We start from the raw sequence: 13282 nt of genomic DNA on the forward strand, positions 1-13282 counted from the left end.
TGTATTGATATTTTATGTAGAAGTAACGGAAAATTTAGTATGTATAGTTTGGTCTAATTGCACGTTTTTTTTCTGTCCAATGTAGTGCAGGGTTCACTTGCGCGAATTCAAATTTTTCTGTTTATGTATATGTATATGCATCGATTCGTAGATTATGATGTTTTTTTTGACATTTATTTGTAATTCAAGCATATCTGTTTAGTAGCAAAGTTTAAAGGTTAAGATTAATTAGTTTTCTCTTTTTGATCCTAGATTGAATGAAACTCATTGACGTAAATAATAGATCAGATCATACAGTTTAACGCAGTTCCTAAAACTCTGGGTATTCTCTAGTCTTCGCCGGTCCATTATATACTTTAGTACTACTAGCAAGACTAAATCAAAACAACCGAAAGACAAACTTAGTGTAACAAAGTACTGATTCTCCTCTAGCCTAGGTCTAAACAGGCTTGTTATGTGAGCAAGCAAAATAACAACTAAAAACGATCATGCCTATAAATAAGTTGGCTCAATTTTATATTTTTAAAGATCATAAAAACAAACAAAGATTTAGCCCATGTTTTATTATCTCTGTATTCTGGGCATTTGATTCTGGTTGCAATGGTGATGACACTCTCGTTCAAATTTTCAGCTTTATACAGTCTGCTTCAAACTTTGGGATTGTTTTTTGAGACTATAGTGGAAGCAAATCTCACATAACTTTGTGGTGACAACTTTTTTTTTTCTTTTTCAAATGATGAATACTTTGCTGTTTCTTTTTTCCAGCAGGAATTGAAAAGCCAAATATCTAAGTCAAGGGTGAGGTTTCCTGTGATGTACGACACCAGTGTGGAGGCAACAACAGAAGAGGAGAACTGTGTTATATATGGCTTAAAGACATGTTTTAAGATGATATATTGGTACCCTTTGCAGAACAAAAGAGTTTATCCAAGAGTCCAAAAAGCAAAGGAACAAGTACCATAGAGAAAAAAGATGGAAGAGTGAGTTTAACTATTGTACCCAACTGTTTAATGATATTAAAGATACTTTTCATAACCTGTTTTAAAAAAAAAACAGTCTAGTATATCATTTACGTGCAAGCTTCATAAGTTTGGTCAAATTTTCACTGATCTGTAGAGCGGGAGTCCAGAGGGTTTGGTTAGCTGGGAAGGTAACCAATTGCCTGGTACATCACAATGTTCACAATGCATTCCTGTATATGAAACCTGACGACTGGCAAACCGACTGTGGTGGATGTGGCTGGGAGAGCAATTTTAAAGTCACCTAATTGCTAGCCTAGATCAGCTTTCATGGTAACCACATCAAAGTAAGAACAATGTGTCAGGTATGGCCCCAAGAGCAACAAATGGCCATCGCCAGTAATTATTGGTGGTGGGGTACCCCTGCCAGTGATCAACAATTGACCCCTCACGGCTGACCTAGGTCAGCTCATGAGGTAACCACTTGAAACCTACTGGAAAATGTTGGTTAGGACTTCAGATAAAAGGGATGGGCATTGCCAGTAATTTTTATTGGTGGGGTACCCCTGCCAGTAGACCCCCAAAATGCCCATATATATTTATCAGATTATTAAATATGTATTAGATTCTTCAATATTTATCAGATTATTAAATATGTATTAGATTATTCAATATTTATCAGATTGTTAAATATGTAATAGATTATTCAATATTTATCATATTAATCAATATTTATCAGATTATTCAATACTCACAACCAAGTTTGGTGTTTGTTCTGATTAGTTTTAATTTTGTGTAAAAGTAAGGTGGCCTGACGTTTCGATCCTAGCAGGATCTTCTTCAAATGCTAAATGACAAGTAACAGTAACAGAAGTGACAAAAACACGCACAAAATACAGACGATTTATGAGATCTGTTCTCTCCTAAAGCTGGTGTGTGTATATATGCCACTATCAGATTATATTTACCAATAACAGCAGTTTTAAGGCTCGTAACCGCACTCATTAGTTTAATCTCGGCGGAAGACCACCACCAACAACAAAAAGCTAAGACTTAAGGAGCCACGGAAGTATTTCCGAAAGAACTTCCGCGAAGAGACTGACCTAGGGAAAATATCGAGCGCCCTCTAAAATGAAGATTTATAGCAGATCTAGAAACTTGACACATTTCGGATTAGTCACAACGTACTTCCAACTTTAAATTAGTATTTTATGTATAATATTCTTTTTATTCCACTTCTATTCGTCCATAACTTGTGTTGATGCTGTGATAAACTATTTGCCCTGTCGATGAAACACAGTTTTGTGTAAATTCGTCTATAGTTGATACAAACGTAGTGTACAAAGTACACGTTGTCATCTATCTTCAATCGAGTCGCTTAGTAACTAGCGTAGAGCGAAATATTATTTTTTAAAAGAGAATGGGTGAAATGAATACGGATATCGATATTAGCGCAATATTTTTGAAGTTAACACACACATTATATTTGTTTCGGACAAGTAAGTAAATCTCTGGTAATAATATATGAGTGACGTTTATCGTGTCAATATGTTACAATAAATCACTGTATGAAAAAACATATGGTAGTCATATGATATCAGCTAGACCCTCTTCTAGATCTGTGAAGCACATCAGTCCAGTTCCAGTTTCCAAAACTATTTGCTCTTTTTTCTCGTTTATTCTGAACAGCATTTTAATGAACGAAGCCTGTCAATAGTTTAAAGTCAATAAATGATTTGAAAAGTACCAAAAGCCTGTCAAGACAGTAATAATGGACTAAATAGACATTATGATGTGTCAAATAGGGGAATGATGTTAGGGTAACAGAGTAATGCAAAATGGACATGGGTGACCATTATTCGACTTCTCTAGCATGTTTAGAGCCAATACTGATCGTTTTTATGGTAATTTCAAGTGATATGTATGACGGATAGCTGCGAATTGGAATTTGTCTTGGCATTGTCTGCTGTCAATTGGCCCGGGTGAATTCAGGATTTGGAAAAGTCTCCCCAGAGAAGTAACATTTTAGACGTGAAATGTGGTATTCTGAGGCATAGTTGTTTGAATATAAACGAAGTGTATAATTTGGTATATACGTAAGGTTGTGCAAATAACTACCTGTTAACCCCTTCCACCCCTTCCAGAACCGTGCCTTGTACCAGGTACCAATTTACGATTTTTCCATAAGTTAACGTGCCGAGGGTGACCTATTTGATCAATGTATCAGGTAAATATTATTATCAACGACCATATCAAATCTGCTTGTCGCTGATTTGTTAATCTTTATCAGCCGACTTATTTATAACCTACTCACCATATATCTTCTTCTCTCATGTTAAGCAAATAAGATATATTTACACAAGGTTAACAACAAGTTTTGTGAACTGTGTGCTGTCATTAACTCACCAAGGTATTGGATCAGACTTCATTCTGCTTATATGACCTTCCCTAAGTAGGGTGGTTTTATTGACAAATTTATAACGTAATATTAATATTCATTCAATATTAACATAATCTTCATAAGCCCCATGCAAAGTATGTCAAATTAAGGGCGCTTTGTAAAGATAGTTTATGGTTTATGATAGTATTTGTCGGATCGTGGAATTTTATTAGAAGAGAGAAAACAAGCTAGAATTAATTCTAGTTTAATAATAAATCATTATAAGAGCTACAAGCATTGTAAGTCGACTAAACACCGTAAAGTATACAACTCAAGCGACCAAACACAGTGAAGTATATAACTCGAGCGACGAAACACAGTAAAGTATATAACTCAAGCGACCAAACACAGTAAAGTATATAACTCAATCGACCAAACACAATAAAGTAAATAACTCAAGCGACCTAACACAATAAAGTATATAATTCAAGCGACCAAACACAGTAAAGTATAAAATTCAATCGACCAAACACAGTAAAGTATATAACTCAAGCGACGAAACACAGTAAAGTATATAACTCAAGCGACCTAACACAATAAGGTAAATAACTCAAGCGACCTAACACAATAAAGTAAATAACTCAAGCGACCTAACACAATAAAGTATATAACTCAAGCGACCAAACACAGTAAAGTATAAAACTCAATCGACCAAACACAGTAAAGTATATAACTCAAGCGACCTAACACAATAAGGTAAATAACTCAAGCGACCTAACACAATAAAGTAAATAACTCAAGCGACCTAACACAATAAAGTATATAACTCAAGCGACCAAACACAGTAAAGTATAAAACTCAATCGACCAAACACAGTAAAGTATATAACTCAAGCGACGAAGCACAGTAAAGTATATAACTCAAGCGACCTAACACAGTAAAGAAAAAAACTCAATCGACCTAACACAGTAAAGTATATAACTCAAGCGTTCCATCCGAATACACTTGATTTTACAAGACCTGTAATAGTACGTATGGTTCATGTAGTTCACAGTCCTACTATGGATAAATACAAACATGTAAGTACTAGTAAGAAAATTTCAAGGTACGGTGGAGGACATTGCCAATATGAACATTACTTGCGAAAGATCACGTTATATGCATTAGTTTTGTTTCTGCAGACGATGCAGATGATGAAAAACCGTCTTTTTATTCGTTGATCGGAATCGACCGACTCGAAGATGTGAAATTGAAGGCAACATTTAAATAGTAACAATTCTGAGTTCTTACTTCACCATAATATAACAATAGTGGATATGATAGAAAATAGAAAGATAAAAGGATATCAGAAAGAAACAAAAACAGCACGAAACATGCACTCTTGCACCTTCATCAGACGAATCAGGTATTTTGTAAAAATCTTTGTTTAATATTATTCATCCATTCAATGACTTATGAAGCACTATACAGTCATATATAATTATGTTATGCACGTTTAGGACATTTAATTAGCTACAACAATAATTGTATTAATAGGAAAGGAACATTGCTGACTGGAGTTAGAATCTTATTTTGAAATCCAGTCATTCCAGTTGATGTGCTCATCAAATTCCAGCTTTAGATTTGACTTAACAGACCACTTTAAATAAAAATAGGCTAAGACTCATTATAGGCCATGGGCCATGGCAAATTTAGATGCACTTTTGTTCACATGGTCAGTGGGGAAAGTTAATTTCTCTGAAATAGTTAGTATAAATATGTACTGAATCAAGATTGACTTGTTCTTTTTGGTTCTACTGGCACAAACAGTCAGAATTTAAGAAAAACTAACAAAAGAAATTATCCATTGCTCTTAAAAGAGCTTATCTAATTGGTCAGTATTTCCAGGTCAAACCTTAATTGACCAATCACAGCTGTTGATCTGTGGTCTGGTTACACCATGGTTACACTAACTGCACAAACATGGCTGCTCCCACACTCAAATGTTGTATGCATGTGTGTGCACAGACAAAAACGAATATTTCATCCTTTTCTGACAGCTCTTTTGCCAAATTCAAGGTTTGTGTTTTAAGGTGGATTGTTTTACCAGGTATTTATGGTGCATTAGCTAGAGATGTCACTTCAAAATACTGTATAGAGAGCTCAAAATCTTTAGCTGATTTTCAAGATCATGAGCATGGTGAGTCGTGCATTGGCTATCATTGTGATTGCTACAATACCAGAGATTCACAGATGAATAAACTCAACAAGACTGAAGAAAGGCTTGCTAAAAATCCGCCCAAAGATGGTAAGCAAACATTTAAATAATATTATGAGTATGAACCCATTTTCCAACTGAAATTAGAAATGTCAATCTGACATTTTGTGGAATGTGGTTGTGCTTTTATTTAAGTTTTTACATTCGTTCTTGACGGTTTGTTATTGTATTGTAACCTAGTCCTGCTGTCATTTTGTTGTGCAAAATGCATCAACCTGATGTAATCGTGAATTTATTTGGGTTAGGGTTAGATATGTACAAACAACAGGGATACATTTACAATTAAAATCTCTATTTAGTGTGTGTTAAGTTAAATTTGGCATGTGTTCAACAAATAGAAGTACCTGTCATGGGGGGGGGGGGGAGTTTGATATTTAACTTTTAGACTTTCTTCAGTAGTTGCTCTATGATTTTATCAAATGAGACGAGGGCCCCAAACCCACGCCCAATTTTCCATTTGCGCTTAGTTGATTTTTTTTTATATGGGTGGACTGGAGATCAATATTTCATTATTGCTCTGTGAGTTTTATAAAGGCCGTGGCTATTCTTACGACGAGTCGTAACAATTATTTATAAACTAGTCTTACGACCAAGGCAAATTCAAGCGCAGTAAAGTAAATAAAGCAACTGCGCATGTAGTAGGGGTAACCCTAACCCTAAACATAACCCTAAACCTCAATCCTAACCCTTACCCTAACCCTAACCGGAAATTATTGTTTCTCCTCGTCGTAAAAATAGTACTCCTGGTCATGAAAATAGCAACTGCGCATGCGTAGTCGGGAATTATTCTTACGACTAGTCGTAACAATAGACACTTTGTTTTATAAAATAAGACGAGGGCCCCAAACCCACGCCCAATTTTTCATATGTACAAATACTTGGTTGATTTTTTTATATGGGTGGAGGTCGATATTTCATTATTGCTCAATGATTTGATAAAATGAGACAAGGGCCCCAAACCCACGCCCAATATTTCATTTGTACAAATACTTGGTTTATTTTTTTATATGGGTGGAGGTCGATATCAATGATTTGATAAAATAAGACAAGGGCCCCAAATCTATGCCCAAATTTTCATTTGTAAAGAAAAGTTATTCATTATAACAAGTTTAGATAAACTGGGCTAGGTTTGTCAATTCAAGTTGTAAAATGGTGTAGGTTAATGAATTCAGAGCAAATATTTTAAACTTTTTTAAAGTTGTATTTAATTTGTATCTTTCTCTTGTTTGAATGTTACAGATGATTCCACTGATGATGACAACGACGATGTTGAACCTGTCTGTAAGAAGCGAACACTAAGATCAAACGTAGCTGGACCATCTTCTTCAGGCAGACCACACATACTTCTAGTGTCGTGCATCATTTGTCACACTGATCACTGGATAAGGGACAAGGTGACCTGTAAGAGACGAAGAGAGCCCCTGACTCGTTACGGGACAATAGATGCTGGGAAACTCAGAAAGGCTGCTGAGCTGACATGTAACGAATCCCTTCTTTTGCAAATGCGTGGCAGAGACCTTGTTGATTCCGAGGCAAGATACCATCCGAGTTGTTTTCGCAACGCAACCAGATTTCTCACTCGGAAGTGGCCAAAAGAAACAACAGATATTCTATATGCAGAGTCTTATGCAAAGCTTTGCCACAATGTCATTGATGAACAGATTCTTAAACAACAGGGTGCGATCAGGATGACAAAACTCACAGCCCAGTTCATCAAAATGGTTAAAGAAGTTCAAGGGATTGATGCCTCAAGTTACAGATCCTACAACTTAAAAAAGCGTCTCCAAGGCTCCTATCCACAACTTCATTTTTTGCGACCAACGCGACGCTATGAAAGTGAAGTTGTAATTTCCAGAACTGTAGAAGCTCAGGATCTAGCAGTAAACCTGGTTAATCTACAAGATGATACAAAGTCAAGTAACGAGTTAGACACTTCAAGTGGTAGTGAATCTGATTTGCAGCATGAACAAAAAGGTTTTTGTAGAAGTCAAGGCATTTCATCGAGTGACATGTACTTTACAGCTAGACAGCTTAGAATTGCTGTCCGAGAGGTACATTTGGGCACAGCATGACATCAGACATCAATTGGACTTTGGAGTAATATTTCAAAATCTAGCATTTTTAAAATGTGAACTCAAAAATTGTGATTGTTAGATGTGTAAATACATGCAGGAATGTGTAAACTAAATATAGTGCATCATTAGTTACATGTTCAAATAATGTGTAAGGAAATAGAGGGATCTGTAGGACAAACATGAAGAAAACAAATTCAGTAGAGTGTCAAGAGTTGGGGCTATGAATTTAGTTTGAAAAAAAAATCAAATTGTACTCTGTTGTAACTTTCAGTATCAGTTGGAAAAGGTGTAGGACTATAATGTGATTCGAAATGGTCCGATGAAGTAATATCTCACGTTATTGTTTATTCAATTTGATGCAAATTTCCACACAAATTGTTGTTTTATTTCATGTTAGTTTAATCTTGGCTAACACCAGTCTCCAGAACACCATTTCATAATGGAATTTAACATACAATAATCAAAGACATAGTCAGTGCACCACACCCTATTGAATATTGATTATGCGATCACTCAAACACCCCCCCCCCCGCAAAAAAAAAACAAACAAACAAAACGAGGCTCGATTTTTGTGGATTGGTCCTGTGTGTACAGTCGTTTAACTTGTTGTTGACGAGTAAGTGCCACCCATTCACCATGGGTATTCATAAGAGTACAACTTACTGATACTATCTACAGAAGTTTCATGTACAATGTATGATCAACAAACAGTTTTAATGCATATTACAAATGAGATTTAAAGTTTTTTTGTTAAGGTAGTTAGGTGAAGCGCTGCTTGTAACAAAACATTGTACATGTAGAAGTCTGTTGTGAACTTTGGTGTTCTAAACATGTTGAAAAGATTTGCAGTTGATAAATAAAAGAAGAACATATCTGAGTTTGTCACTTTTTTAGGGCTGTTTAGACATACTTTGTTTGTTAAAAAAGTCTATCGGAATCTCCAGTTTGATTATAATGAATATGAAATAGTGTACTTATTTATTCACCAAGAATGACCCCCTCCTCAATCATGTTATGTATACATGCTGGCCTACTCCTTGCTCTCATTTGTTATTACTGGATCATTAATTGCCTAGAAATAGTGTATTTCAACAATGAACAAACTGGCCTATCCCCACCACATATAAACACCAAGTACAGTTGAAAAATATGATTCCAATAGCCATATGCCTATATACAAACTTTTAGAAATGTTGTGCCATACATAATCTTTACAATTATAAAGGTTTCCACATCAAAATGTGAATTTTTGGGGGGTAAACTGTTTCTATCTGGAGACAGACTAAGTATTTTTGATCAAGTGAGGGCGCTGTTTTTCTTATGTTTTTCTTTATGTTGGAAAAGTTGACATTTTATCTGTGAATTACATATTAATGTGCCACTTTTGAGCAAAAGAACAACTTGATTCTTTATTAAGGACATATTATCTATAACTCAGACTATATTTCATGTAATACCACTCCGGACGTAACAGGAATCATTTTCTGGAAGGAATTCAGAGCCACGGCCCATGGCCTATTAGTTTATTATCGTAAAATACCTCTAACATCACATATGATAGCAGGGAATGAATGGGTGTGTTTCCAAAAAGAGTCTGTGACTATACAAACAAACTGAAACAATGACGTAACAAGCATGTTCATTGATTACAGAAGGAAAGGGAAATGGAAGTGGCTAATGGTTAATTTGAAATTATTATGTTATCTTAATTTACAAATTAGTTTTTCCTAGATCAGTTGGCTAACATCTTGTGTGTTGTTTTCTTGTAAATATTGCGTTATTCAGGAATCTTACGCGGTGTTCTTTAGAAAAAGACGTTCCTTGTGAAACTCAAATATTTGAATTTTCTCCAAATAACTAAAATAGCATAAAGTAAGACAAATTGCCTTTAAATACAGAACAATATTAACCGTAGTTGAAAATCCGATATAACAGAGGCGTTATAATTTGGTGGTCGTCATTGCTAAAAAAAAACTCTTGATATAAATTGTTTTTAGCAAGAAAATAGCATAACATAAAATGAATTACTAGCAATATATTGCAAGTATGTACGTCAATAACAAATGATTGAAATACATGAAATCGACTAAGAGTGAAATAATTTGATTCTTTCTCCGGTCGTAACTAATTAATACCTTAAATATTATAAATGATCTAGTCATACCCCTACAACTCCTCATTCCCAGATATACTTGAGCTCATTCAGACATATCAAATAAAAGGAGGATTTGTATTTACAAATAACGACAGTACCACATTGTAAAATAAGTTTTTAGACATTTACTGTGAATGTGTAAGTCTATAACAATAGATTGAAACTCTTGAATAAACTGACTTGGGTCACTTGTCTTTCTTTGGTTGTTACTAATATTGTAATATGTATTGAGTATATCATTAAATTCTCCATTAACCTCCCCCACTTAATCTCTACCCCACCCACGCACACATACACAAAACCAATCTGACGCATCTGGTCTATTATATCTTATTACATTGTTGATTTGCGATCTTCTTAGATGCGTTCTAACATCTTACACTGAGATAAGATTGACCATGCTATGTCAAATAAAGAAGTGTACAACATTTATCTATTATCCAAAGTTCATTTTAACAAAAGGTCAATGCTACTTAGAGAAATTATTACTTTTATAATATGCATTTTTTAGCAATCCATTGAAATCTTTCTGACGTTATCACATTGATTCAAATTTGACCGTATATAGGGCGACGAAACAACCTCAAAATCGCAATACAGGAGTTACTTAGCTGATGTTAGACGTTCATATCACGGAAGCTGGAAACCTAGGAATAGAGAAATAAATTAAATTGTTGCAGGAGAGTATAGTAGGAGAGTGAACGCATTTCAAGAAATTTGAACAAGAATGAAACACACTTCTTCCAAGCTTTTAATCAACTTTTCTTCTGCTATAAAGTCTGCACGCGTAAGTCAATATGAAATCTACAGCGTACAAGTATTACATAAGTTTATATGCATTATAACCAGAATGTGATCGTTGAATCAAATTCCAATATAAGATGCCTGGGGTTCTGATCCCAGATACTTTTTTGTTGACGTCAAATGGTTCATTCTGAGGCAAAGCTAGATTCTATAGGAGGTCAGATAGTTAAGTCTAAACGCAATCACTTATTTGTCGATTGAAAAAAGGGGGAAGACGCCCTCTCCTGGGTCGGCACCTGATATCGCAGTCAATGGTTCGAAGTTACAAATATTTGATAATATGACCTCCAAACGTTGACTTAGCACATCAATTACAGAACTTAAGACGGTTACGTTCATTTAGTAAATGTGTAAGTGATGGGGTCAGAGACAGGGATCTTGAATAGGTATGTGATGATGTCAGTAACAGGGTTAGTGAATATGTAAGTAGTGAGGTCAGTGACAGGATAATTGAAAAGGTACGTGGCAGGGTCAGTGACAGGGTAAGTAAATAGGTATATGATGGGGTCAGTGACAGGTTAAATGAATAGGTACGTGATATGGTTAGTGAATAGGTAAGTGATGGAGTCAGGATAGGGTTATAGAATAGGTAAGTGATGGGGTCAGTGACAGGGGTAGTGAATATGTTGGTGATGGGGTCGGTGACAGGGTTAGTAAGTATGTAAGTGATGCGGTCAATGACAGGGTTATAAAATAGGTAAGTGATAGGGTCAGTGGCAAGGGTAGTGAATATGTAAGTGATGGGGTCGGTTACAGGGTTAGTAAATATGTAAGTGCTGGGGTCAGTGACAGGGTGAAGTTAATTGGTGAGTGATGGGGTCAGTGACAGGGTTAGTGAATATGTAAGTGATGGGGTCAGTGACAGGGTTAGTGAATAGATATGTGATGAGGTCAGTGACAGGGTAAGTGAATATGTCAGTGATGGTACAGTGACAGGGTAAGTGAATAGCTAAGTGATGGTGCAGTGACAGGGTTAATAAATAGGTATGTGATGGGGTCAGTGACAGGGTAAGTGATGGATTCAGGAAAGGGTTAGTGAATATGTAAGTGATGGGGTCAGTGACAGGGTTAGTGAATATTTAAGTGATGGGGTCAGTGACAGGGTTATTTTATAGGTATGTGATGGGGTCAGTGGCAGGGTAAGTGAATATGTAAGTGATGGAGTTATTGACAGAGTAAGTAAATATGTAAGTGATGGTCAATGACAGGTAAGTGAATTGGTAAGTGTTGAAGTCAGTGACAGGGTTAGTGAATAGGTAGGTCATAGGGTCAGTGACAGGTTTAGTTAATAGGTAAGTGATGGGGTCAGTGACAGGGTTAGTGAATAGGTAAGTGATGGGGTCAGTGACAGGGTTAGTGAATAGGCAAGGGATTGGGTAATTGCTAGGGATTGTTAATTGGAAAGTGATGGAGTCAGTGATATGGTTGGTGAATAGGTAAGTGATGGATCAGTGACAGGGTTAGCGAATAGGTATGTGATAGGGTTAGTGAATAGGTATGTGATTGGATAAGTGATGGGGGTAAGTGACAGTGTTATTGAATAGGTAATTGATAGGGTCAGTGACAGGGTTAGTTAATAGGTAAGGAAAATGATAAAGGAGACATGACAAAGTATCGCACTATTTTCTGGGTAACTAAAACCTTCTAATGAATATTGATTAAAACTATAATTAATCGTAAAATCAAATCAAAGCAGAGGTAAAGACACAAAAACCTTAATCTTAGCCTTGTAAACTGAACATACCACTCTATTGTAGTCTTCTTCAGTGAGATCAGTTTTGCCGATTTTGTGCTGGAAAAAAATTAAAACAAATATAAAACAAGATCAAGACATCCGGGCGTAAAGCTAATTATATCTTCATACGAGTACACTTGAACACTAACTAATTTTTATATTCACACTGGTGCGTTGATGTCAACCTAAAGAAGTGTTTGAAATCTAGAAAAATCAACGCAATATGATTCGGAAAGAAATCCAACAAGGAAATTCTGACAGAGAAACTTGACACAATGGAAATAATGATGTACTGTTCTTTTATAAAATGATGGAAATAATTCATGAATCAAAAATTAAGTCACGTTATTGATATTTTGTTATTATGTAAACTGATCCATACCTGCCAAGTACCAGAGTTGAGATTCAAACGATACCAAACTTCTGATGGATACCATAAAACTGAAAAGAGATGAAAATGTCTTACATTAAGTAGAAAAACTTGTTTTCTAATGACCATCCTTTAAATCTTAAGCACAAAAATGTAGTCGTTTAATTACAGGTGACGAAATAACAAGTATATGACATCATACAAAGCCCAATGACGTCACACCTACCTGTCATGATTTAGTAAACCTTAATCACTGGATACCCCAATCATTGCTATATATACACTAATCAATTGTTTTACGTATTTCATTCCATGTAGATTACTTAAAGGGTGTTAAATAATTTGAAGGATTCTAGTTATTGTCAATGCAAACAATATTTTACAAATAAAAAACTACACGTTTGTTACCAGTTTCAATGTAATAAGTATTTTAAAACTGAGTGTGTTGTTATTATAAAAGTTATATCCAGTTAAAGTATTATTTTCATGATTTCAACAATTACCTTCAACATTGTTTTCATTCAATGACGTCAATGTTGCATGACGA

At 35.3% G+C, this 13282-nt stretch overlaps 1 protein-coding gene across 1 annotated transcript; it reads left to right on the forward strand.

Moving 5' to 3' along the window:
* The first annotated feature begins 2410 nt into the window (after nucleotides 1–2410).
* On the forward strand, nucleotides 2411–7836 carry LOC139985133 (uncharacterized). The gene is made up of 2 exons (XM_071999371.1): nucleotides 2411–5626; nucleotides 6836–7836. The coding sequence occupies exons 1-2, from the start codon at nucleotides 5302–5304 to the stop codon at nucleotides 7666–7668; spliced, it is 1158 nt and encodes a 385-aa protein (XP_071855472.1). The 5' UTR covers nucleotides 2411–5301; the 3' UTR covers nucleotides 7669–7836.
* Nucleotides 7837–13282: the final 5446 nt, after the last annotated feature.

The sequence above is a fragment of the Apostichopus japonicus genome, chromosome 17 (assembly GCF_037975245.1).
Source record: "Apostichopus japonicus isolate 1M-3 chromosome 17, ASM3797524v1, whole genome shotgun sequence".
Taxonomy (NCBI): Eukaryota; Metazoa; Echinodermata; class Holothuroidea; order Aspidochirotida; family Stichopodidae; genus Apostichopus; species Apostichopus japonicus.

Excerpts from the sequence above, each read along its gene's own strand:
- LOC139985133 (XM_071999371.1), top strand. The coding sequence starts at position 5,302 with ATGGCTGCTCCCACACTCAAATGTTGTATGCATGTGTGTGCACAGACA. Across the intron at positions 5,627-6,835 it reads TAAAAATCCGCCCAAAGATG|ATGATTCCACTGATGATGAC; the intron begins GTAAGCAAACAT and ends TGAATGTTACAG.